At 37.6% G+C, this 25,880-nt stretch overlaps 2 protein-coding genes across 5 annotated transcripts in view; both read left to right on the top strand.

Annotated features, from left to right (window-relative positions):
- The first annotated feature begins 358 nt into the window (after positions 1 to 358).
- Positions 359 to 13,808, top strand: ptar1 (protein prenyltransferase alpha subunit repeat containing 1). The gene is made up of 7 exons (XM_084415215.1): positions 359 to 665; positions 1,471 to 1,640; positions 1,939 to 2,005; positions 2,559 to 2,663; positions 5,168 to 5,396; positions 8,433 to 8,722; positions 10,740 to 13,808. The coding sequence occupies exons 1-7, from the start codon at positions 580 to 582 to the stop codon at positions 11,083 to 11,085; spliced, it is 1,293 nt and encodes a 430-aa protein (XP_084271341.1). The 5' UTR covers positions 359 to 579; the 3' UTR covers positions 11,086 to 13,808.
- Positions 13,809 to 14,801: 993 nt separating this feature from the next.
- The window catches only part of apba1a (amyloid beta (A4) precursor protein-binding, family A, member 1a), a 58,766-nt gene continuing 47,687 nt past the window's right edge, over positions 14,802 to 25,880 (top strand). For 2 of the 4 annotated variants that reach the window (XM_084415214.1, XM_084415213.1), the window contains exon 1: positions 14,803 to 15,060. The gene's annotated coding sequence lies outside the window, so the exon portion shown is untranslated. Of the gene's footprint in view, positions 15,061 to 16,674; positions 17,043 to 25,880 lie in introns of those variants that run through there. The other 2 variants (XM_084415211.1, XM_084415212.1) reach the window with 2 other exon arrangements.

The raw sequence follows: 25,880 nt of genomic DNA, 5'->3' as shown, positions 1-25,880 counted from the left end.
AACTGTCTGGTTACTGACATTCTTCTAAATATCTTCCTTTCTGTTCAGCAGAAGAAAGAAATTCATACAGGTTTGAAACAACATGAGGGTGAGTATATGATGACAGAATTTTCATTTTAAAGTGGAGTATCCCTTTAATGTTAAACTAATTGCCCTTTTACTAGGGCAATTACACAAAACAGAACAATACAGCTTAAATTATTTTTAAAGCAAGACAAATTAGGTTTGGAGTCAGACCATTTCATTGAATGAGTGTGAAACTTCCCCATTAATATTAACACATGTATGAAGTAGCCTACGCCTTATGATCATTTAAGTGTAGCCTATTATTATGTCAAATCCACTCAGCTGCAAATCAGTGTTCAATTTGTCTTAATTAAATGCTCCACATCAATCCAATATATGTTTGTATGTATGCATTATGCAATGGAAAAATGAGTGAAATAGTTAGTTTCCTTTTCACCTTTACAGAAATTACAAGAGCAATCAATAGCCTTCCAGCACATGTTTTACTGGATGACTGGGAAATGTCCCGGATGAGGTTGAGTCACCCGCGTTGACGTCACTCGGGCTCTGAAAATGGCTGAGTCGGAAGAGGAGGTGGATGTCTTGGTCCAGAGAGTTGTGAAAGATATCAATAACGCCTTTAAAAGAAACCCGAACATGTACGTATGTGATCTCTCATCGTTGTTTACCACGCGGTCGTCTAGTTTAATCCTTCCAGTGGTTCAGACCCTCGCGCTCAGCCGCAGGGAGAACATAGTGCAGCAGCCCGTGTAACTTGCGCAGGCAGTGGCTGGCTAACGGGCTACTAACCAGCTCTAACCCGCTGGCGCCCGGCGCAGGCCAGCAGCAGGTAGAGCTCACCGACCCTCGCTTTTAGACCAGCTCGTGTGATATGTTGTCTGGGATATCTGTTTAACTGCTCCGTGCAAACGCTGAAAGTTTTTCTGAGTGAAACGCGAAGTAAAAAGTGTGCATGCTTGTCATGTTATAGCTGTTGGTGCTTCTATTAGTTAACTTACTCGCTTGTCAGTTACTAAAGGGCGTGACATTCAAAACATTTAATGTTACATTTATTATCATCTTTCTCAATAATTGTCCATGTCAGTTTTTTTTTTCTGGTATTTGGAGTGATAGATTCAATGGTTTCAACATTGTGTCACTTTTGTCCACATATGAAACATATCTTGATTGCCTGTCTTTTTAAATGTGCAATTGTTATTTTCCTGTGTGTTTGGTCTGTGTGTTCCATATTTGAAGGTCAGTGCCCTGTCCCAGTGATTTCATCTCACTCTTCTCTTATGACACTCTTGTATCTCTGCCAGAGAGATACATCTGTAATGACTCGGTGTCAGCTGAGATGTTTTGTGCATTGCCATTTGCCTTCAGCTCCTTAGTATTCAGCAGAGTTTCTTAAAATAGCCTTGTGACTTGTTCTGCTTTTTATCTTTTAAAATGTGTTCACAGTGATGAAATCGGCCTCATTCCGTGCCCTGAAGCCCGATACAACAGAAGCCCCATCGTCCTGGTGGAGAATAAGCTGGGAGTGGAGAGCTGGTGTGTCAAGTTTCTGCTGCCCTATGTGCATAATAAACTCCTGCTCTACAGGCAGAGAAAGCAGTGGCTCGACCGGGAAGGTAGGACGAAGGTTTATTGGGTTAGATTGTTCAGCCGGCTCACATTGCCGTGACCTTATGCTGCCTTCTCGTGCTGTCGGAAATTTCCTACTTCCCGCTTCTGAAGTTGTGATTTCGAACTCATCACATTCAAATTTTGACTTGAGAGGGTGTTCATGTCCTGTTTTTTTAACTAGCAAACTAGTATTTACTATAATTCCAACAGCACATGAAGGCAGCATAAGTCTTTATTAAAACATGGCTGTTCCTACAACAGTTCAGACTGAAAAAAAATGATTTCTCTCTCCTTCTCTTCAAGCACTGGTAGATATAACCTGCACATTGCTTCTATTAAACCCAGATTTTACCACTGCGTGGAATGTCAGGTACATTTTCATTGTATTTCATGATTGTTACCTGAAAACCTTCATATATTTTCTTAATGATCATGTACATCTATGGTATTTATTCATTTATTAATTTGAGAAATTCTCTCTCTTTCTTCCCTTTGATGTCAGGATTCAGTGTCATTTTATTGCGCTGAATGTGTCATTGTTGCTATCTTTAGAAAGCTGTGTCTAATTTGGGACATTAAAAGACATCAAAAGGCTGCTGCTACATTGAACTCTAAATGTGACTTTTTCATAATTTCAGAGATGGGGAGCAATTATTTCCACAAATTCGCTGCTTTTGCTAACATTTAGTTTTGTACAGGAAACACTCTATGGATATTTAATCCATGCCTGGTTTAAGAAAGCAGCTTTAGTATTCTTTACTTGGATTTTTACATAAAAATCTTGATTGAATGTCTTTAAGCTAATGTTGCATGGAAGAAACATATCGTCCAGGAGGTGGTGCTGTACTGTTTTATTTGGTTGTTTTGATTTTGCATATCTTTGTGAATTCATCTGGGCATTGATGAACTTGTATGTTTTATAGGAAAGAGCTCCTGCAGTGTGGCGTGTTAAACCCAGAAAAGGACCTTTACCTGGGCAAACTAGCACTATCTAAGCATCCTAAAAGCCCAGAGACATGGATACACAGGTTAGAGGATTTAAAAAAATGTAGGCATGAATATAATTTATCTTAAAGGGGACCTATTATGCAAAATTCACTTTCACATGGTGTTTGAACATAAATGTGTGTGTGGACAACCGCCCTATAATGGTAAAAATCCACCCACTCCTCTGTTTTTAATCCCCATAAATAAAAGCAGTGTCTCAGATCAAGCCAATTGCAGATTCTAGATTTTGTGATGTCACATATAAGCATAGACCTCGGCCTGAGCTGTACTCAGTCCGCCATGTTTATCTCCTCGCCAGAGGATTTAACAGCAGCATTCATGTAAGAAAAGTGTTCTTATTAAAGCTACTAAAGTTAATCCAGTCAAGAGCAGTGAGTGATTTTCCGTTCATTTTAACATCATATATAGCAGAAGGTACTGTATATTACGCTGCTTTCACTTTAATACTCAGATCTAATATGCACATGCCATTTCTTTACTTGCTGTTTACATTCACACACAACCGACTGTTTATGTGAACTTTGTTTGACATAACCTTGCGTATGTTTGACAGTTTAAGCGCAATAAGACGTGAAAGAGAACTTAGTTTAATACTCAAGGGACGCGCCATCTGACATCCAGCTTTCTGTACGTGTGCTTTGGATGTGTGCGCTTAGAAGTTTAGACTGTATTGGCTTTAAAATGCATACAGATAATAAACTTTCATGATGAAGAACTGCAATGTCACGTGAGTGTGACCGCAATAGAGATGATAATCAAAACCAAATAGATGTTTTAGTTTTTAGCAGAGTATCTGAGGCACAAAAACAACATGATTTTCCTACCACTAAAAAATGGGCATTTACAACATGGTATAATAAATGATCTGTGGGATGTTTTGAGCTGAAACTTCACAGACACATTCTGGGGACACCTGAGACTTATATTACATCTTGTAAAAAGGGGCATAATAGGTTCCCTTTAAATCGGGGCCCACAATGTCATGTCACAAGATGGCTGAAATTGGATATAGTGGAACATTTACATTTGGCCCACAGCCCTCAATCAAGTTTGATTTGTTTTTTCATAATAAAATGTTTGGGCATTTATGTCTTAAATAAACAAATCAATATACTTTTTTTGTAACTATGAATAAATATAATATAAAAATGAAATTCAGTGAAGGCACCTGCTTTAGTGCTCTGAGGGTTTATTGTGTGACTCTCCCAAGATGTTCTGCTTTTAGTGTATACAGTTAAATGAGGTCTTTTAAAATATTAAATGACACATTATAGAAGTGCTGCGTTCTGCACCCTTCAAGTGTCCTATTTTTCCAGAGTACTTTTGTTCACCATTAGATTAGATGAGTCTGAATTTTCAAATAGTGATGTATAAAAAAAAAACGAATAATAAATTAGGCATTAAGAAATTAATAATGGAATAGTTTGATGCGCTGTACCGGAAAATGTGCCCTGCTTTCATGTAGCTGTATTTGTACGGAAGAGACAATGCTCTCAAACTGGCTGAAACGAAAGCAGTGTCCAGGCAACCATGAAATGAAACTGGCTGCAGTTGCAGACCTCTTGCAACATGTCAACAATGGCACTGTCTGAAGCAGAATTTCGTCACTACTGCAAGGGCAAGGGCAAACCACTTTACTTAAGTCCCTGGAACACTTAAACACCCATAGCTTGTGCAACTGACAAGACTAAAGGCCCGTTCACACCAAGCACGATAATTATAAAGATAACGATAAAGATATAATTCTAAAAATCGTTCTCCATATTAAAGAATAACAGAGTTCACACCACAACTATAACGATAAAGATATGAGGAACGATATCGTTGGGATCACTTTCAGAACGATTTTTTTCCAGCTGTCAAACGATAAAACACTGACAGTCAATCAGAATCCATTCTAATTTAAAGGTCTCGCGCATTTAAAATGGGGCGGGCGCGCGCGTGCTTAGAATAAAAAGACCGTTATCGTTCGTTGGTGTGGACGCATATATAGTTATCTTTATCGTTATCTTTATAGTTATCGTGCTTGGTGTGAACAGGCCTTAAGAAATGATTTGTACCTGCAGGACACATTGGAGCTGTCAGATATTTTGCAAATAAGTACTTGAATTCAAATTGGATCAGGTTATTGTCTGCAGATGATATTGTGTCGTCAGATATTCAGGGTGCTGAGATAATATGGGCTAATAATATTTTTTTGTGGTGATTTTTGCTTTTATTGTGATAGGATAGTATAGAGTGGACAGGAAGCGAGGTGGGATATAGAGGGGGGACGGGATCGGGAAAGGTCCACGAGCCGGGATTTGAACTCTGGTCGCCCGAAGCGCAACAGCGTTATATGTCGGCGCGCTGCCCATGAGGCTATCGGCATTGTCAATCTGGGCCAGTTTTGAAAGAATAATTTTTTTATAATTTGCAGATTTTTGCTCTCTCATAAATAAAACCATAAGTGTGTTAAATTTCTTGTGCATCCAGACATATGTTTATGATCAGTTTGCTGAATTTGTTTGTGTTGTGGACACAGACGCTGGGTGTTGCAGCGGCTACAGAACGAGTGCTCTGGACAAGAACTGAAGGATCAGGCTGAACCCAGAGGAGACGCTGTGAGCAGGAGACGGTGTGAGCGACTGCAGAGAGCCTTGCAGGAGGAGATGAAGGTCTGTGCAGATGCAGCCGGCCGTTACCCCAGCAACTACAATGCCTGGTCCCATCGCATCTGGGTATTGCAAAACATGGCAAAAGGCAATCTGAAGGTAGGCCGTCTCAGTCCACTGCGTCCACGTCCATGTAATTCATCATAATGACTGAAAACATGTGTCTGTTAGATCTTGCTTTGTTTGCGTACATCTCAAAGATTAGGTTTGTTTTGGATTACTTTAAGGCATGATGGATCACACTTGCACATCATCAGTTGTGTTACAAGGAAAGCAACATGACGTGGTTATTTATGAGGTTGATAAATCTACCTGAGCCTTTGATCTTGATACCTTTCTTCTCCACTTGAATTAACTTGGGAAGAGACCTGATTACAAAATCAGTTTTCTGTCTTTTTAGCTTTGTTTCTTTTTTTCCAGAAAGAGCTGAGTGATGTTAGTCAGGACAGCTTATTGGCTCTTAGGGGGTCACTAAGTGCCAGACCTTTGATGTGTGCTTATTCTTAATTGGATACGAAATTAGGCAAATGTTATGGGGCTCAATCCCAGCAAAAGGCCCTCGTATAAAAAGGATGAGCCTGTAGATTTAATGATCCAGGACTAAACCGACTTGAACCAGTCTGAGCCATTCATAGGCTATTTCAGGATAATTGGGTTATGCGGCTGTCATCTTACATTTCTGCATGTCTTGTTTGGTACTATTTTCCTTAGTCTGAATTTCCATCCTAGATCTCTAGTATGTTCCTTACTGAGTTTACAGTCTAATAAAGTCATGGTGAATTAAAGTCTGTGATGTTAAAGCTGCAGTCCGTAACTTTTTGGGGTTAAAAATGATCCAAAATAAATTTGAGCAAGTACATAACCAGCCAGTGTTTACAACTATCTGCTTGCCTTAGCTCGATTCAAAACGGTAAGCTTGTAATAATGTTTTTGATTCCAGTGGTACTGGTGGATTTCCGTGGGAAATTCGAGCATGTCTTTGCGTCATTACGTCACATCTGTACACATGAAGAAGGTGTCTCGGCTAGTAGGCAGATTTATAGCCTTTTCTCACAGCACTTGATATAATTAAACTTATCAATTTGATGGCGGATCCAGAAAGATTCAAACGACAATCACCAGTGACAACTGGAGATTCACTCGTTGTAAAATGCAAAAGACTTCGGACTTCGGAGTGGCCACAGAAAAAAAAAAGACTCCAACCGGGCCCATGGTAATGTGACTGAAATTAGATTACAGTGTTTCCGCTAGTACATTCAATCTGCCGTGGTGGTCCGCCACACCAAAAATCATCCCGCCACGGCTGCAGCTTCTCAGTGAGGTCGGATATTGTGCATGCTATTGTGTTATTGTTAAGCCCCACTAAAGGCATAAAGTTGTAAAGCACCATAAAGTTTTCATGCACTATATTCCAAGACTTCTTAAGTCATTCATTCGATAGCATAATGTGAGGTAAAAATGAATATTTAAGTCATTAAAGTTAATGGAAACTCATCTGTACTCAGTCATTCTCCATTCAGCATTCAAACAGCGCGTTGCGTTCGGTTACGACAGTAACATGATGACACTCTCTCCAAGATCAGTGTTCCCATTATTATACTTTATTTGTAGATAAAGGTCTATGGTTTGCATAAAATGACTTTATCTTGCTGGAGTTTATTGCGCTTTCTAAATCATGTTCCTTTCTCCCAGGTGTCTGTTAGATTACACCACTGGAGTAGAGAGCACTATGAATTGTTCTTCATGCGCACCGTTACTGAAATTTAAAACCGTTAAAAGAAAAGGCTCAATAAACTGTTGCATAGATATAATACACTAAGCATCAAATATCTCTTCGCTTTGTGCTTTGAATTTTTCAATCCGAAGTGCTGCACGCTGTGACTTTGCGTTGCTTCAAGTGCATCATTCTGCGCTCTGGATGCGCATAATCGCTTTGCCGCTCTAAATTGGAGCCTTTCATATTATAATATTTAGGGGAGGTTTAAACTGACAGCCGCACATTGTCCTCACAACATTGAATGTATCCGCACTGTGCCGTGCCGAGGCACAACCCACGTAAAGTTGATAATTCCGCGAATATCTGCAATTGCAGATTTCGAACAGAGATACTACAGCTTTAAAATACTTTCTCTGTTATCGGCTTATATTGGATATTTAATTGTGCATGCTCGGGTCCTTTACTTTTATTTTTAGATCACCCTTTCTGTCATCTAGGCTAACACTCACTTAAAGCTAATCTTTATTAGCACAAAAGGTTTAACATCACTTAAATGTAACCTTAAGCCAATCTCAAAATGAATATTCATTATGTCTTGTGCATAAATTCCCTTGTAGCATTTTAAAATGATTGATTCAGTTTTAGTGTTTAATTTTTATTTATTTATTTAGACAAAATTGTATATATTTTATATTAGCCATTTATCAGTTATTTGTTGTAACTTAAAAAATGGCTTGTTGCTGGACAGAAATGTAATATCGGTACATCCTCAATTTTTGCAGTGCTACAGAAATTACTCACTTTTGCCTTTTAGAATTTTTGCACATTTTAACGATGTGTAGTAACTAATATGCATGCTGTATTTTTGCATAACATTTTTGAGGTTTTTGAATAAATTGATATGTTGACAATGACATCCATAGATCTTACAACTTAAAGAAAGACTACGTGCCTATTGCATTCAAATGCGCATACCTATAGACTAAACACATAATATGCATGTGCACGGCGTCATCGGTTTCACAGATTTTGCGTTCTCGAGCCACCAAACACTGTTGTGTCGGGCGAATGAGTGGCCAGAACGCATTCAAAGTTTTCTGTTTTTAGTTAAAATGGTGTCCTGTAACCGCGGCCCCTTAAGTTAATAACTACTGATCTTTGCAACGGAAGTGAATCAATCAAAACTAACTTTAGCTGGACAATAACTTTACTCTAGAGCTGCTGTAAAGCCAAAACAATCTTTAATTTCCTATTATCACTGTAAAGCTGCTTTGAAACAATATATATTGTTAAAAGCGCTATATAAATGAAGGTGACTTGACAACTTGGCAACTGAACAATAACGTAAAATTTTGCTGTAACAACCTGAAGCATGATTACGTTAAATAAAGATAATACTCTGTGACTTTATACTCCAGGTTCTGCATGATGAGCTGTCCTCCACCCGACTCTGGGTGTCCATGCACGTGTCAGATCACAGCGGCTTCCACTACCGTCAGCACCTGCTCAAAGCTCTGTCCAGAGAGCTGAGCCAGGCTGGAGAGAGAGACCTCCACCCCACCCAGCAGCCGAACGGAGAGAGCACGGCGGGAGCGTCTGATGACAACCACCGGAATGACGTCATCCCTCAGCTCTTCCATCAGGAGATGGAGCTCTGCACTGATCTCATCGAGTCATATCCGGGCCACGAGACGCTGTGGTGCCACAGGTGAGAGTGATCAGACAAAGTGTTTGAAGCCAGTAACAGATCTCCAGGTCTTGCTGTGCCGATAGTAGTCAGGCAACATCAGACTGTGCTTCCACAAGTCTCACTGTGAAATACAGTGATTTTGTTTGCCAGAAGTCTGTCCTTGGCCCTCAGCTGATCTGGCCTGATGTGTTTATGGCTTACTGTTATAAAATGATGGATGGTCTTTTGCTGCAGAGTTGTAGCTCACAGAGGGAGAGGCAAGCAGTTTGCTAGATCTCTGTTTCTAGCTCTTTTAGTTTTTCCCCTTCCCAGCCTCGTCCCTAGTGTCTGATGCAAGGAGCAGCTGCTCAGTGAATGGTGTTTATACCTTTAGCTTGTGTTTTTCCTCCTAAAGTGCATCATAGCAACAGATATATTTCATTTACAGGTCTGCTGTTAGTTTGAAGAGGTGAGATTATTGTTTGTGCAACATTTCACACAACTTAATGCTTAAACATTATGAAACATGAGAAGATTTTTCTAGTCAACTAGTATTCGCTCATTTAAGCGATTATTCGACTAATTGCACGTGTATATTAATAAGCCATATAAATCATAATAATGAGCCTTTAATTGCCTATATATAATACATAGCTATCAGCACTCAAGCGCACGCATAAAGCTTGCCACAGCGCACCGGCACAAGTAATGATTATGAATGTGTCAATAAAAAAACAACAGACTGTCTAAACATTTTAATAATTTTTTTAGAAATGTTTTCTGCATTTTCGGACAGTACACCTGTATACAAATTACATAATCTGAAAATATTTATTTTCCACTTGAATTGGTTGGCAATCGCTTGACATTTCAAGCTTTCTATAGATATATTTCTCACGTCTGTGAGGCAAGTTTACACTGAGTTTTGGTTTATTTTTTGACGTGCTCCAGTTCACAGAGACTGAGACGGCAGAAAGCGCATCCTGTTTGTTTTTTTATTTTACATAGGCACTGTTTTCTTGTTATTGTGAGTTTACACAAATAAAACAGTTTTGAATCATGTTTCACTCTTATCTGTATGACCAAAAATGACAAAGTATTTTAAGTTGTTTCTGCTGTTAAGTGTCCGGAGTAAGTGCGCTATACTTTAGCTTCCACATTCTCACACAAACACTTTGATATGCGCCTAATAATAGCGCAAATTTATTTAGGTTAATGTTAGAGTGAGCATGAGCAGCCAAGTTACTTACATGTTTCAAATGATAGGCCTAAGCCATATTTGAGGTCGATGGATGGAAAGGTGAACGTTTGGTTTTCCTGACCTTACCATAAGGAACCGCCGATAACGATTTGTCCCTCACGGACTGCGTGACTACGTTTTTTTCTGCGACTAACCGACTAATAACAATTTTGGTCGACTACTGATTAGTTGGAAATTAGGGAGCAGCTCTAAAAAGCACTATCATTAAAGTTGTCCATATATCCCATGCACTAAATTACAAGTCTGGATAGCATATGATGGCATGTTTTTTATAGTTTTGGATTGCTAACATTTATTTTATGATTTTTTTAAAAGTGAAGATGGTTGTAAATATTATTAAATAAGTTATCAGATAAGGACAAATTTTATGTTCAGGAATTCAGATTGTACAAAAGTCACACCAAGGAAAAGTTCCACAAGGAAAAGTAGTGGTTATCAGAACAGCCATTAAGCGCATTAACGCATCAATGAGATATTAGTTACCACAATGTTCATCTCTGTTGCACAAACTGTATGTATAGTCTGGGATGTATTTTCTTTTACTTTGGATTGTTGTTGTTTTTTGTGGTTTTTAAAGATGAGGGCATGTCACAATTTGACATCAGGAACAAAAGTGTTTTTTCCACCTTTTTAAAAGTTGATGAGCCTATTTATTTTGTTATTCTAACATTGAGCATTGTATTTTTTATGCGACAAACCTGTGACCCACCATAACTATAACGTAAAGAACATTTTGTTGTATAGTAAACGGGTATGTGGTTTTTGAACAAACTCAAAACCAGGCTTCTTCAACAGGCGACATGTCTTTTACCTATGGCACCAGTGGCGGAGGGAGCACGTCCAGGGGGCCGGATCGCAGTCTCCACCTCTCACCCACACCGATGTCCTCCTCAGCGAGGAACCGTGTGACGACGGCAGCGCCTCCCAGGCCATGGACGTTGACTGTGTTCTGGATGGGAGCAAACACGGAAGCTACACGCAGGACACCAAGCGGCTAAAGCGGGGACCCCTGCTCCCCCACCCCGGACTTCCCTCCGAGCACTCGTTTGTCTCTAGAATCATCACAGGCTGCAGGAGCCCCGAGCAAAGCAGCTTTGCCATTTCCTACAGAAAGTGGCTGGACTCTGTTATAGGTCAGTAGCGTGAGAAACACTCCGCCCACCACAGTGTGGGAGAGCTGTGATAGGTCAATGTATTTCTGGCTCCAGCCGCCCACACCGGTACTCTAAAAAAACGACTGGACTCCTCGGCCGGTTTGTCAGAGATGCCCTGCCGGAGCAAATTCCCACTCATGATGAAAACCCATGACCCGTCTCAACAGTGTAATGGTCTGTTTCAGCTGCTTTAGTTCAGGTACTGGATATCTCAGGTCTGGTTTCAGTGTACCTTTTTTTTTACTTTTTTTTTTTTATCAGAAGCTACAATTGTAGTTTTTTTCATATAGTTTTGTTGGTCTTACGTTGTTTAAAGTCTTCCACCACAAATCAGTTACAGTATGCTCTCATCATGCTGTCTGCAGTTTTCTGATTCCTGTCGGGAGTCTTAAACGCACACTGTGGTGCAGACTTGAAATGAACACTTAGAGCCCAAAGTGATTCTGACCCAGTTTCCCTCTTTTGTTTAATTGGGGGCAGACCGGCTCTGAATCCTGTCTACTGCTCGTTCCCTGAACTTTTGTACCGTAGCATGAACATTTCAGTCAATATCTTGACGTTTTGCTACAATAAGTAATGTGAGCACAATCATTGAATTTAAAGATTCTTGGAGCCATTTGATGTCTGAAAGACTGACATTTTCATAAGTCAATAAAACCAGATTAATGCACATGAAATTGATAGCTGCTGTCCTCATTCAGGGGAGATATGACATATCTATTGCAAGTTCAGCGTGATGATTCTCGGATGTTAATTAATGCTCCTGAAGCACATCATCTTCACTCATTGGAATAACAAAGGCGACGTCGTCACGTTGGACTAGTCTCTGCATTTAAGCACAAGTTTTGGGTTATCGTTCATCCAGCTGGTCTCGCAGATGCATGGGTTTTCATGATGAAAGGGAATTGCAGAAGTAGGAATAGTCTTTCTCAGCGTGGCCCAAACGTGGCCGCAGAAACAACAAGCTGCCATGTTCAAGCCCATTTGGTGCAGATTGGTGCTTATTCTCTGCACTGGGGAGAAGGGCCTGGGTTTACAAATGCTGCTTTTTGTTTAACACTATTTTGAACATAAAGGATATTTATGCAAATATGAAAAGTGAAATGTTGTGAGCTTCACTTACGTAATGATTTATTATGAAAGCTAATAAGCTATTAGACACTTATGGTTGACTCACTGTTACTCCGTAATTATTAAACTTGTAATAAACTTTGAAGTTTCACAGGCTCAGTCTCGCATTGACAACTTAATTCGTTCACAGCTTATAGTAGGTTGTGAAAATCTGAATAGACTTTATAATATATATCGCTTTTAAATCAGGACAATGCCTTTTCCTATCATGTACAAAACTATTCTTGTTAGGTGATTCAATTTTAGCATTCTAGCAAAGCTTTTACAAAACCATGTTTTTCAGCATATCTATAAAAGACTTGTAGAGTTCGATCTTAAGTTTCACTTCATAAAAATCTATTACTGTTCTTCTTCCTCTTCTTTTTTTTTTCCTGCACAGTTGCACAAGAGCTAGAATTCTGAAAGTATTTGAGTTATATCGTTTCTAGACAGACTCTCCAGGACCATTTCAGAGTGATTTTCTCTGCATGTCTTGGACCCTGACACTTTTTTTTTTTTTTTTTGTGAGAGATTTTTGAGCTGCAGGAGCAAAATTGCCGGATGTCTGTCACCTCAAGAATAAAACCAGCTTTTCCTCCACACCGTTCCTCTGTATAACTACACTGACAGCGTTTGATCGTGTATCACTCTATAAGTACAGGTGTGGCACAAGTGCTTGTTTTAGATATTACGGTTCTAGCATCACTTTCCCCCCCCTTCCCTGCATCTGCTGTTCAACAAACTCCGGTAACACTTTATTTTACAGTGTTACTGTTACATATGTTACATGTAGTTACTGTAGTAATAACTAAAAATGATGCATAATTACATGCAAATAACCCTAATCCTTTAGTAAGTACGTGTAGTTAATATTACTCAGTACTTAAATGTATAATGACAGTGTAACAAAGACACCTTCAAATAAAGTGTAAGCCAAACTAATAGAGTCATATATGGAAGTAACTAAATGCCATCATATTTGCTCTGTAAGATATTTGTCACTTTGCTATAGGTTTGCATACTTTATAGATAAAATTATTTGGTAATGCCATTACCTGAACCATAGTCATTGAGTCATGCTGATCTGTGGTTATCTTTTTGCATGCACATTATGTGTGTACTGTTGTACTGGGATCACGTTGTTGTATTTGATTACATTTTATGATTATAACTTTTACTTTCATTGCCCATACTTGCAGAGAGGGAAAACATCATATTGATTTTTGGCTCCCACAGCAATTAAGATGTCGCTATTTGTAATAAGGCTATTAGTGATTTTCGAATGTATTGCCTACTATCTTAAACCCTTTATGGACAGTCTTACCAATTATATTGTTGATAATAATATTTATGTCTTTATATCTGTTCAGGGCTTCCCACCTGACATGTATCTCTTCCTAGGCAGTTTCAGAAATGGTCCTAAGTAACCTTAGAGGTTTTAAAGATGTGTACATTAATGCGGATTACATTGACGACGCACATAGCATTTCCAGTTGTGTTATATCAATTTCCATTGTTGTACAATATCATTTACATAAACCAAGATCTTAAATTACTGGTACATCTATGCAGAAGCATCACAGAGTTCAATTAGCTTTAGAAAGAAAAAAAATGTAGCCTAAGGTTTTGTATTTTCTTTGTGTGTTGTCTGATAAGCTGATAAGGTACTGTAGGTTTTTACAGCCACGATAACCAACATTTCTTGCATCTCATCCATTATGTATTTTATATTTATTTGTATTAAAAAATGTATTGAACGTGTTGAGTTGTTTTGTCAGTTGCCTACCACATTAAATAAAGCTACTCTGAAAAGGTCCATCAAACATTTTTATTTCCTATTATTTTGAATTCATGACCATTTTTAAGTTATTTTTTTAAATCATTTCATGTGTTTAGTCGACTACACGGGGGATTTTGGAAATAAAGGGGGAACCTGTCATGGGGTCTAAACAAATACCTTCAAGGACATACAAAAAAGTTTGGGGTCGGTATGGTTTTTGAAAGAAGACTTATGCTTGCCAAGGCATTTAATTAATCAAAATAAAGTAAAAACAGTAGGCTAATATTGTGAAATAGTATTACTAGAACTGTCTTCTATTTGAATGTATATTACAATGTAATTTATTCCTGTGATGGTAAACTGATTTTTCAGCGTAACACGATCCTTCAGAAATCATTAAAATATGCTGATTTGATGGAAACATTTCTTATATCAATGTTAATAACACTTGTGCTGCTTAATATATTTGTTTAAACCGTAATATACATTTTTTTTTTACAGGATTTTTTGATGAAAAGAAAAAACCCTGCAATGTTTATACCAAATACTTTTTTCTTTTTTTCCCTTTTAAGAAAAATAAAATAAATCATTGGCTACGGACCTCAAACTTTTGAACGGTATATTGTATTTTAATTGACAGCAATGAGAAAAAAAAAACAGAAAAAAAACAGTAGTAGGCTAAATATTAAATACTATATTAATGTTGCTTCCTGTTTTTATTCTCTATTATAGCTGTCTTGAGTGGGAGGGCTGGACAGGCATTTTGTAACCAGTGTACTTGTTTCATTTCATACCATTGAAGGGGCTTTCATACCGATTTGGTTCTTTAAGTTTTCTAACTATGAGCTCTAAAGACTGCAGCATTACATGCACACGTACCTCTTGCCCTGATGTTTTGCCGAGATCTGCAGCTCGTTCATTGATAAATTAGGCAGTGTTTGATTAGCAGGTCTCTGATGGGAGGAGTCGGGCTTGCCCACAGACTGAGTGAAAGGCAGGCAGGCGATGAAGATGGTGGATCTAGACACATAACGGGACCGTGAGATCGCTGGAAACCACAGTCAACGCACAGGTGAGAGTCTCGAGAATCATTATGCGCGCTATGAATTAATCATTGTTTGTCGCGGAAGCTGTGTGTGTTTTATTAAGTAAAACAGGAACCATGCAATTAAAAAAAAAATCATTGTACTTCAATGAGGTTCAGTGGCTGTTGCGATGTCGCTTTCCCTGCTGATGACAGGTTGAACAGTGTTTGTTTACAGTAGGGAGGATGTTTCATTGAGGGAAAGCAGTGCATTACACCCCAGTTACCAAATCTACAATCCGAAAAGAAATGCGAGGGCCTAAACTGTGAAGTTCTGTATAGTTTTTCAATACGAAATCGGTATTGCCGTGCAAACAATGTGCCGTCAATCCTCATTACCGGAAAGAATAATGCTTTCAATCCAGTTTCTAACTGCTTGTGGTCATCGATGCGCTTATGACTGAGTGCTGTTCGTTTTGATTCATCCCGGTGACTCGAATCCTGTAGTGAAGAAACCAGTCACTAAAAAGGCTAGGTTATCATTACACCACTAGGTGGCAACAAGTGAGCGTGCTATTAGTGAATCACTAATCATTCACTCATTCGTTTAAACATTTCGATTCAGTCCAAGACTAAAATGGAATGTGAAACTTTTGCTACAAAATAGAACCTACAGAGGAGCTCCCTATTTTTGCTTCCCATAAATAACCAAATGGGAACCATGCTATCGTTTGGGGAATATTCAGTGTTTGTTAGGGATGTCGACTTGTCGTTTAGCCAGCCAGCGGAAGCTCTTTGATGAAAGTGACTCATTTGTACTCAAACTCATTCAGTGCGAGTTCATTTTTACGCAGTCACGTGCTTCAAAAGAATGGAACAAATAGTGCAGAATTAGTATGCTATTCCGAATTCAGCCTATTAATCAGTGAATTCACTTAAAGTTGGCGTGAAACTGAAGTTTTGAGTTGTCATTTTTTTTCTCTCTTTATTGTGACTTATGTATTAGAGTGAAACGACCTCTCAAACAAGAAAAAATTTAAGAATCATCGGAAATTTATGGAAGCTTGTTTCCGCCACAGAATAAAATACACATGATAGAAAAAAAAGGTAACAGTCATTGCCGAATACATCATTCGGAGCCCGAGTCTGCGCAGTAGTGATTCTGGTGCTCGGAGAGGGCGGGGTTTCCTGGAGCCATGCAGCCACCATCGAAATGCTTTGGCTTCACTTTTCAGGACTTGTGCGGCACACTTGGAAAACTTATTGTCCCGCCCTCGCGCCAGTAAACACGTCATCAGAGAAGAGACGATGCAAGAGACAGAGGGAGACAGTGGACGTTATTGTGATTTCGATGGCACATGAATTAAAATACTTGAAATTCCATTAAAAAATAGGAATTGTGCGTTTTGATTTCATGGTGTCTTTAATAGATTTAAAACCCCCGTTTACGAACGGCACACCACTAATTGTGAGTGTTTGTGTAGGAGGAGTGTGAAAATGAATCAGTCTCACTGCCGGACACAGATTTCACGTAATCTCCGTTACAGACGTTAAAGTGCCACAACTGATGACTCACTATAGTATCTCTCTCTCTCTGTGTTTATCGCTGTGATTGTAAACGCACTCCCTTCTATCTCTGTGGTCCACAGAGGTTCAGCGTTTTTGCAAAATAGTGCTCTGCTGTTGAATGGCGTCCTCGGAATACGCTTGCGCTGTAGGCATTACCAACCTGCTTTCCTGCCAAATACATGCCCTAGATGCAGACTCACTGCGCGGCGTCGGATGCTGTGCAGGTGGGAGAGCCAAACACTCGCGTGAAAACTGACTGAGAACAAGGCGAAATGACAAGGACAGCTGGGCTTGCACAGGCTTGATAAAGAAAACCCTCCGTTAGTCGTCGCTGCACATTCAAGTTAACGTTATGTGCCACATCCATCCAATAGGCTACTAACCATCTCCATCCATCCGCAATATCACACCTTTACTCTCTCCGAGTGATGCTGATGCTGCTGCTGCTGCTGCCTATGCAGGTAGGGATGCGAAAACGCGTAGTTTACGCATTGCATTGATGTTTTGATTGGTAGGGAGTATTTTTTAATTAAACTTTTAAAATGCTTGAGTCTTATGAGTTGTGACAGATTAGTTTACTTTTAATGCCTTTAATGAAAAAAAAAAATGAAAAAAAAAAACTGTCGTGGTTTATGTCGCAGTACGCTGCTTTTAAGGACGTCAGTGAGCATGGAGTAGGTAACTGTAATGACCCGCCCTTTGCAAACATATAATAGCGAATTGTGCATAAAGTCAATAAGTGTTGCTCAGTGACAAAGGGGAATGTGTGTAAACGCTTCGTTTTTGAGGAGCTGTGGATATGGGAGTGTTCTCAGAAGACTCTTAAAGCCCTCTCACGCATCAAGCCATGACTGAGCAAATAACAGCAATAACACCATAGGATCTGACATCTGTGTTTTTCTCAGTTGTAAACCATCTTGGTTAGGTGAAAAAAATGGCTATTGTTGTGTGATATAACATGGATTATCTGTGTGATTATGTTCTGGACATTCAAATTTGCTGAGCACTGCTCTCCTGGGGTATTTACACTTGCACAAAAAGTACTGATATGAGCGTTTCTTTGTACATGGTATGTTGCTATCATGTTTTTTTGTTTGTTTTTTTAATAAGTACCTTGAAGTATCATAAATATCACGTTATATAAAAGTACTGTGGTAGGCTACTGCCATATTTTTGGACAAGTACCACAATACTCCAAATTTAATCCAAGAACCTTATGTAAATATTTCAGTACCAAACACTTGATATGTACCATGATATAGTTTATCAAAGTGGTAAAGGCACACCTGAAGAAAAATGTGCTTTTCACTTATCCCATGTTGTATGATTGCTGAAAAACAAATATAAATATTTTTATTGAACATTGATGGAGCAACAGATTTTGTGTGAAAATAAATCATAAAAGTGGTTTGTTTTGTTTAAAAATCTTATAAATGTATGAGGTGACAAGGTGGGCATGTTACCCCCCCCCCCCCCCCCCCCCCCCCACACACACACACACACACACACACATGGTAAAAGGCTCTCCAGCATGGGGCAAAATACACATTATTTATACAAATACGAAATACTTTAGGTAAAATAATGTTTTGAATAATGTCCAAGTTAATAATTTTAATAATCACTTTAGCAAAGTTTGTACTATTTTCTGTTTATTTTGATAAATAAATGAATTCATTTTTGTTCAGTAAATATACTGTCATAAAATGTTCATTTTAAAAAATACAGAAACAAAAATATATTTTTTTAAAGTAAAGATTCTGAAAGCATTGAATGAGATCCCATAATAATTTAATATAGATTTACAGTAGTAACAATAAATTATATTTTATTATATGATTTGATTAATATATTTTTAGATATGATGGTTCCCTTATAAATATGGTGATTATCTCTAAAGCGACATGCAGCGACAAAATCGCTGGCGGTGTGAACGGGGCTTTAGACGGGAACACGACGGTGGAGCGTTTTTAAGATTTCCACTCTGGAGGGTGGTTTCACTTTTTTGCGTTTTTAAGCCCCCAAAACGCCGTCGCCGTCTAAACGAAAGGCACATCTGATAAAATATTTTTACGTTTTCACCCGCGAACGTTCTCGTGTAAACAGGACCTAAGGTGGACACCCAACTTAATATGTGATATTTACCATCTGAATCTAACCATGTCAGGTCGACAAATGGAAAAGTCAGCCGGCTGTTTATTATCATGTTAATTATTGTGCCTTTGGCCCCGACATGCGCCTTTTACCCCAAATACCATATTTTTACATATTCTTCCGTTATTGAAAAACCGTTGCAATTTCCTTGAGCAAAACTGAAAATCGTTCTGAAAAATTCAATAATAATAATAATTTTAGCAAATCTAATTTGCTTCTTAAATCTACAACATGGTAAAAAACATCAAATAGTAGATAAAATTAGCACAGAATACACTTTGCACTGCTGATCGTGTCAAGGATCAGCCAAATTTCCACGTGCATCTTGAAAAGTGAATGTTTTGGAAAGTTTTTGTGCCATCTGTGGTTTAGAGGAAATAAAATCAAAGGCACCTTTTACCCCGGTGCGCCTTCAGCCCCTTTGTATCTTACTTATGATATTCCTGTCACAACTACCGGGTATCTACAGAATTGTTCCTGCTCTAAAAATAGCTCATGTACTGATCATTTATTTATGTAGTGCTTTATACAATACAGATTTTGAAAGCAGTCACGGTCATAAACAGATAATAATATAACAGTGTTAATGTTGCAAAACGAATCAGTTATGAAACAACATAAATTTAAGTTGTAGAGCAACTGAAGACAATAGTGTCAATATTCAGCTCAATTTAGTTCAGTGTTGTTTCAATTCCATTTCAGTGTCAATGTTTGCACAAATTCATCAATTATCAAGCACATTTCATTTAGAAACAACAAAGCATCTCTACAGAGAGCAGTACTGACACTAGTCAGATTCAGTGTTCAATCACTTCAGTTCAATAACAGTGGCAATGTTGCAAAGTTCATCAGTTATGAAAACACTTCAAAAGCAGCCGTACAGAATACATCATTGTCATTTTTCAGCTCAGTTCAGTTTCGTTTTTGCTTTCTCATCTGATAGTGTCAGATCAATAACATTCTCTGAATATTAATTGTCTTTTAAGCCTCAACTGAGAAAGCCAAAGACGACAGTGACAAAGAACCAAAAGTCCATTAGGTGTGACAGTATTGGAGAAAAAAGACCTTGGGAGAAACCCGGCTCAGTTCTCAGATCTAGAAGAACGAGCATACAGTAATGTGAATAGTCCCTCAGTGTGTGTCAAGGACTGATCAGTTACACTTGTTAATCTGATTCAAAGCAAATACTTCATGTAGAGGTTATCTGCAATATAGATTATTTACAGATTCATGGTTATAGATTGTTAGGTAGCCTAGGTACTGATTATGTGTATAGATTTAGATTTTAAACATATTCACAGCAAACCGCTCTGTATGCAGAATTAGAGTTTCACTTAACGACACGGCCAAACTTGAATCAATTAATTGATCTAGAAAATGGTTAAATGGATGTGCAATGACCGTTCATCTCAGCTAAAGACTGAGACTGTGCTTTAGCACTTGAAGAATAATTAAATAATTGTTATAATAATAGTTTTTTTACGTACTTCTTTGGATCTAGAGGAATAACATACAGCTGTTTTGTGTCAGTTGTCGGCCTAGCTTTGCACACATTGATTCAGCAGCACCGTCAAAATGGGAGAAGCGCAGCATGCATGTTTTTATTTAGCCATGATCGAAGGAAGGGTGTGGTTAATGTTCAAACTATCAGTATAGAGACAGTTTTGACAAGACTAAGAAGGAATGTACTTGGTTGAGATGTCATGTTTTCCTGTCATCAGTGCTTATCTGCAATGCTATCGTGCAGTACGATGTCTAGCAGCAAGATCACGGTGACTGTTTTTAGAAGACAGACATTTTAGAGGTTATTTGCTATAGCACACATGGATACTTGTCACCGCACGAGAAGAGATCAAAGGTGATCCTAAACTGAATTTCCCTATAGGCACCCAGTGTTTTTTTTTCTAGTATTTTTCTGGCTGTTGCTGCCCATGTTTTAAATAAGCTCTTGTTTGTGAGCGGAGTGAAGCCTCCGGTCCCGGTTGTAGGTCTTTCTAGGCAAATGAGTGGAGAAGCTGAAATGGGAAATGTCCCTCCCAGAAGGGCTCTTTGACCTGCAGTATTATGGGTTTACTCTTATTAATGCTCTCTCTGTATGGACATCACGCTCTTTTCTAGTCGGCTCCCTTAGGGGGTTTTCCTGTATGTTACAGTATATGTGACCCTGGACCACAAAACCAGTCACATGGGTAATTTTTTTTTAATTGAGATTTATGCATCATCCCTAAGCTGAATAAATAAGCTTTCCATTGATGTATGGTTTGTTAGGATATGATACGAGATACAACTATTTGAAAATCTGGAATCTGAGGGTCCAGAAACATTGAGAAAATCGCCTTTAAAGTCGTGCATTTATGTTCGTGATTGTGCTGCATTCACTCACAAAAATAAATGTTTTATATATTTATGGTAGGAAATTTACAAAATGTCTTCATGGAACATGATCTTTACTTAATATCCTAATGATTTTTGGCATAAAAGAAACATCGATAATTTTGACCCATACAATGTATTGTTGGCTTTTGCCATAAATATACCCGTGCGACTTATAACTGGTTTTGTGATCCAGGGTCACATATATACTTCACAAAAAAAATGTATTTTCTATTGAAAAAGGAAGTTGGGGCAGGACATATAGAAAAATATGTTTATGGTTTATTTAGGATATTAAGCATATTTGCTAATTGCTGTTGCAAGGTGTTATTTTGAATAGGATATTCGCATTATAGAGAGGACTTTGTTGGATGGCATTTTGCCCATGAGTAGGAGATGATATAAATATTTGGTCAAATAGAGTGGTGCAGGGATGACGTCAGAACCAGGAAGTCTGATTCGCCGCTGGTTTCGAGATTTTCCTATGGGTTTTATTATGGTGTTATTCAATTTATGTGTAAAATAAAGTCTGTGGTAAACATAACTTGACTATGCTTTGACGTTTTGCTCTACAATGAATGTACACACCGCACACACTCACCCCAAGTTATGTTTACCACAGGGTTTATTTTACATATACAAATAAATAAAAAACCCATAGTAAAATCTCGAAGGAACCAGCGGCTAATTAGACTTCTGGGTTCTGACGTCACTGAACCACTATATTAAAGAGACACTGTAAATTGTAAATGTTTGCATTTGCTAAAAGTATGTGTTTTTTTTTTGTTGTTTTTTTTTTTACCTCAAAGTGTCGAAACATGGACAAAAAGCCATACTCCAAAATGGGATATTTAATTTAAACCGTTTGTACTGTTTAGTTACTATACAGACTTGAAGCTTATGGGATGACAGGATATATTTTTTTATTTCCATTGACATTCTTGTATTTTTATACACAAATGTCAAAGTTCAAATTCAAGCTATTCTTGTGTGAAAAAGATGATTGAAATTGGATTAAAGAAAAATGTAAAACAGTGCATACACTACCATTCAAAATTTTGTATATTTAAGTATACAAAGTAAGATATTTTTTAAATAAATTATTTTATTCAGCAAAGATGTGTTAAATTGGTCAAAAGTAATAGACATTTGTAATGTCAAAAAATATTTCTGTTTCAAATAATGTTTTTTTTTTTTTTTACTTTCTATTTATCAAAGAATGCTGCAAAAAAAATATATTAACAGTTTTCAACATTATAATAATATTAAGAAATGTTTCTTGAACATCAAATCAGCGTATTAGAATGATTTCTGAAGGATCACTGGAGAAATGATGCTGAAAATTCAGCTTTGCCATCACATGAATAAATTACATTTTAAAATATTCAATTATTCAAATATAACATGGTATGTGCATGTGTTTTTCTACACTATATATTATATATAATATATATATATAATAACTAATATAATAATAATATCTCTCCCCCCCCCCCTCTCTCTCTCTCTCTCTCTCTCTCTCTCTCTCTCTCTCTCTCTATATATATATATATATATATATATATATATATATATATACAGCGGGGGAAATAAGTATTGAACACGTCATCATTTTTCTCAGTAAATATATTTCCAAAGGTGCTATTGACATGAAATTTTTCACCAGATGTTGGTAACAACCCAAGTAAGCCACACATACAAAGAAACAAACAAAAATAAGTTCAGAAATTAAGTTATGTGTAATAATGTGAAATGACACAGGGAAAAAGTATTGAACACATGGAGAAAGGGAGGCGCAAAAAGGCATGGAAAGCCAAGACAACTGCTGAAAACTTACAGTAATTAAAAAGCAATCAGTGGAAATTAATAACAGCTGGTCCAGTCCCAAATGATGGCCTACAAAAAGGTCTCATTGCCAAGGTGTCACACAAGACACATCTCATGATGGGTAAAAGCGAAGAGCTGTCTCAAGACCTTCGCAACCTAATTGTTCCAACACATAATGATGGCATTGGTTATAGGCGACCATTCTAAGCTTCTGAATGGTCCAGTGAGCACTTTTGGGGCCATAATACGGAAGTGGAAAGACAATAATTTCACCATAAATTTGCCTCGACCAGTGCTCCTCGCAAGATTCCTGATAGAGGAGTGAAAAGAATAATCAGAAGAGTTGTTAAATAAAGGAAATTCTCTTACCTGTTTTTAAACAGAATATTTAATGAGCTGCCTGAGACTCTCCTGGGAGTATCCGGCGCAGGGTTTGGGATTGTATTCATTTTTAAGCCGTGTGTTGAGTTTTGTTTTGTGGCCTCATGAAATCTTGAAAGTGAAGCAGCTGCACTTTGCAAATACTCTGAGTCCGATGTGGCCTTGGGCCAGTTTTCCTCATGTATTATTTGTCTTGTGTGGTCTTTCAAGTCAGCAAAATTCTGTCACTACGTTCAGAGAAAATGATTAAACAGCTTTCAGTTTTTATTTAAAAGATTTTCCATCAGTATTCTCAGGGCCAACACAGAGGAGCTCTGTTCCAAAGGTAGTGTTTAAACAAACGCGGTCTGAATGAGGACAGAATGATGACTGTGGTTATGATGAAGATCATGAGGCGGATCGAATATTTTATCCATTCATTTCCAAAGATTTTTTAATCAAAGCTGTTTATCAGAGTTTTGTTCGTTCAAACCCTGTAAGCATTCACACTTATATTACCGGAGGTCATGTCCTTGTGTCAACACAGCGGATGTTTTCACACACCTTTTAGTAATATTATCTATAGTCATTCATACCGTCACTGAATGGAACCTAATGACGGCTATTCATTTACATGACAGCTTTTAAAGTGATTTACTGATTTATAGGAGCACAGCAGCAACGTTACAACTAATTAAATGCTTTGATGTGATTTAAATGTCAGTGTAAAAGTAGGTTAGCTGAGACTGTAAAATGCATGGGAAGGGCAGAGCAGTGGGCAGGCTGTCGTGAAGCAAGATGCAACCTTTGCAACTGATGTGAGAACCCCTTTTCTTTTTTTTTTAAATGTTAAATGTTAAACCAAAAATGTGTTTGTGAGAACCAATGAGGTTTGACGTGAGTTGACGTTTAAGGTTTGTGCCATATTTGATGTACTCTATACTATAGAGATCGAACGATAATTGGTTTTACCAATATTTGAGATTTTTTTCCTTAATCAAAAAGATTAGTCTTTAGCTAAACCTCTCAAAACTAGTTTAAAAGCAATCATTGCATTTATGCTAATTTGATAGACTCCCTCGTCATTGGAAAACACTCAATTTATTGTTAATATTGTTGCTTCTGCTCCTGCTTTTGTTATAAAAATAGCATTTTTATACACATTTTTGTTGTAGTGATACAACAAACATTTTTATTGTAGTGATAGGAAGATGAATTTAACAAAAAAACAGAGGTAAAACATTAAATAAAAATCTATTCTGCATTTGGATACAATACTCTGTATTGGAATCGGTTCTAAAAAAATAAACGTTATTCTGTGAATGTGTGTGTTGACCAATTACTCAATTTGCAAGTAATTAAAAACTTAAATTTCAATCTGTTCATGGTGATTGTCGCATCAGAAAACTAATATAGCTGTCAAGTTGATTCATTTCATGCTTTGTTCCCTTTTTAAAGCTTGAAAGATTTAGACCCCACCCCATAATCCAGGAGAAACACTTTTTAGACATTTTTCAAAATATAATTTTTTATATATAATTTTCATACAGGGTTGAGTAAATTATGAGGTTGAGTAAATTATGGCAGAATTAAAAATTTTTGGGTGAACTAGAGTAAGGAAGATTCAGTCCTTAGTCTGTTATGGACTGTCGAATGGTAATGGCCTGGATTGAAGTTTTCAGTTTTTCCCGTCTTGTGATTCCTTTAATTGCAAAAGATAAAAGGTTTCTTTTATCAAGCCAAAACATTATTTACGCTTGTTTTGCACCATCTGGCATTGGTTTGTTTGTTCCCTTTGTTGTTTATCAGGGAGTCATTAACTTATGGAGGCTGTTGTAAAAGAGGTTTGGCCATAATTAGATTGAAATTTACTTGCATAGAATTATAATGAATGTTCTGTATGGCACTGCAGCAAAAATTAATAGAAAGAATCAGACTAAAACAGAAGTGCTTAATTACGGGTTGGTTTAACAACCTAGACTTGTTTTTTTTTGGCTTGGCAAAATTTTAAGAAGTTGTAATTAATTTTTAGGAATCTGCAGGAAGGAAGGACTGGGTCATGTTTCTAGTATGAATACATTTTAATAGACATAATCCTCTGAGCTGCGTTGCTGGAGAAAGCAAATCTGGCAGAATATTAATGCAGGGACAACTGACAACAGAGACTTGACCATGCATAATAGGCTTTTCTAAATGACTTAATTAATAATCAATAATATCACAATCTACTCTATAAACTCAGCAAAGCTGGTGTTGTGATGATGATTTTGTTGGATTATTTTGTACTGGGGCTAGTAGAAGATTTCTCTGGTCGAGGGTGGAGAGATTTTTGAAATTGATTGTTTCATTTAACACATTTATTTTGGGATCCCTAATAAGACATATTGTCAAACTCTATTGAATAAGTTGTCATAAGGGGAACTTGCTGATTTAAAGAAGAAGAAAACATTTTCCACAACACATGTGAGATGTATAATCGTTGGTTATTCATCTAGTAGTTCATATCTACCTTCAGTATATAGTTTATATTAGGGGTGCAACAATATTTAGTGTCACAATAAATTGCAATACAAAAACGCAACAAT

Source organism: Rutilus rutilus (assembly GCF_951802725.1).
Source record: "Rutilus rutilus genome assembly, chromosome: 7".
Taxonomy (NCBI): Eukaryota; Metazoa; Chordata; class Actinopteri; order Cypriniformes; family Leuciscidae; genus Rutilus; species Rutilus rutilus.
The sequence above is the reverse complement of the archived record's forward strand: the minus strand, read 5'-3'. Positions and strand labels throughout refer to the sequence as shown.

What these genes read in the sequence shown, in the direction of transcription:
- ptar1 (XM_084415215.1), top strand. Translation starts at nt 580, where the DNA reads ATGGCTGAGTCGGAAGAGGAGGTGGATGTCTTGGTCCAGAGAGTTGTG. An exon ending in TTTAAAAGAAACCCGAACAT is followed by an intron (nt 666 to 1,470) that starts GTACGTATGTGA and finishes ATGTGTTCACAG; the next exon opens with TGATGAAATCGGCCTCATTC. An exon ending in TGGCAAAAGGCAATCTGAAG is followed by an intron (nt 5,397 to 8,432) that starts GTAGGCCGTCTC and finishes TTTATACTCCAG; the next exon opens with GTTCTGCATGATGAGCTGTC.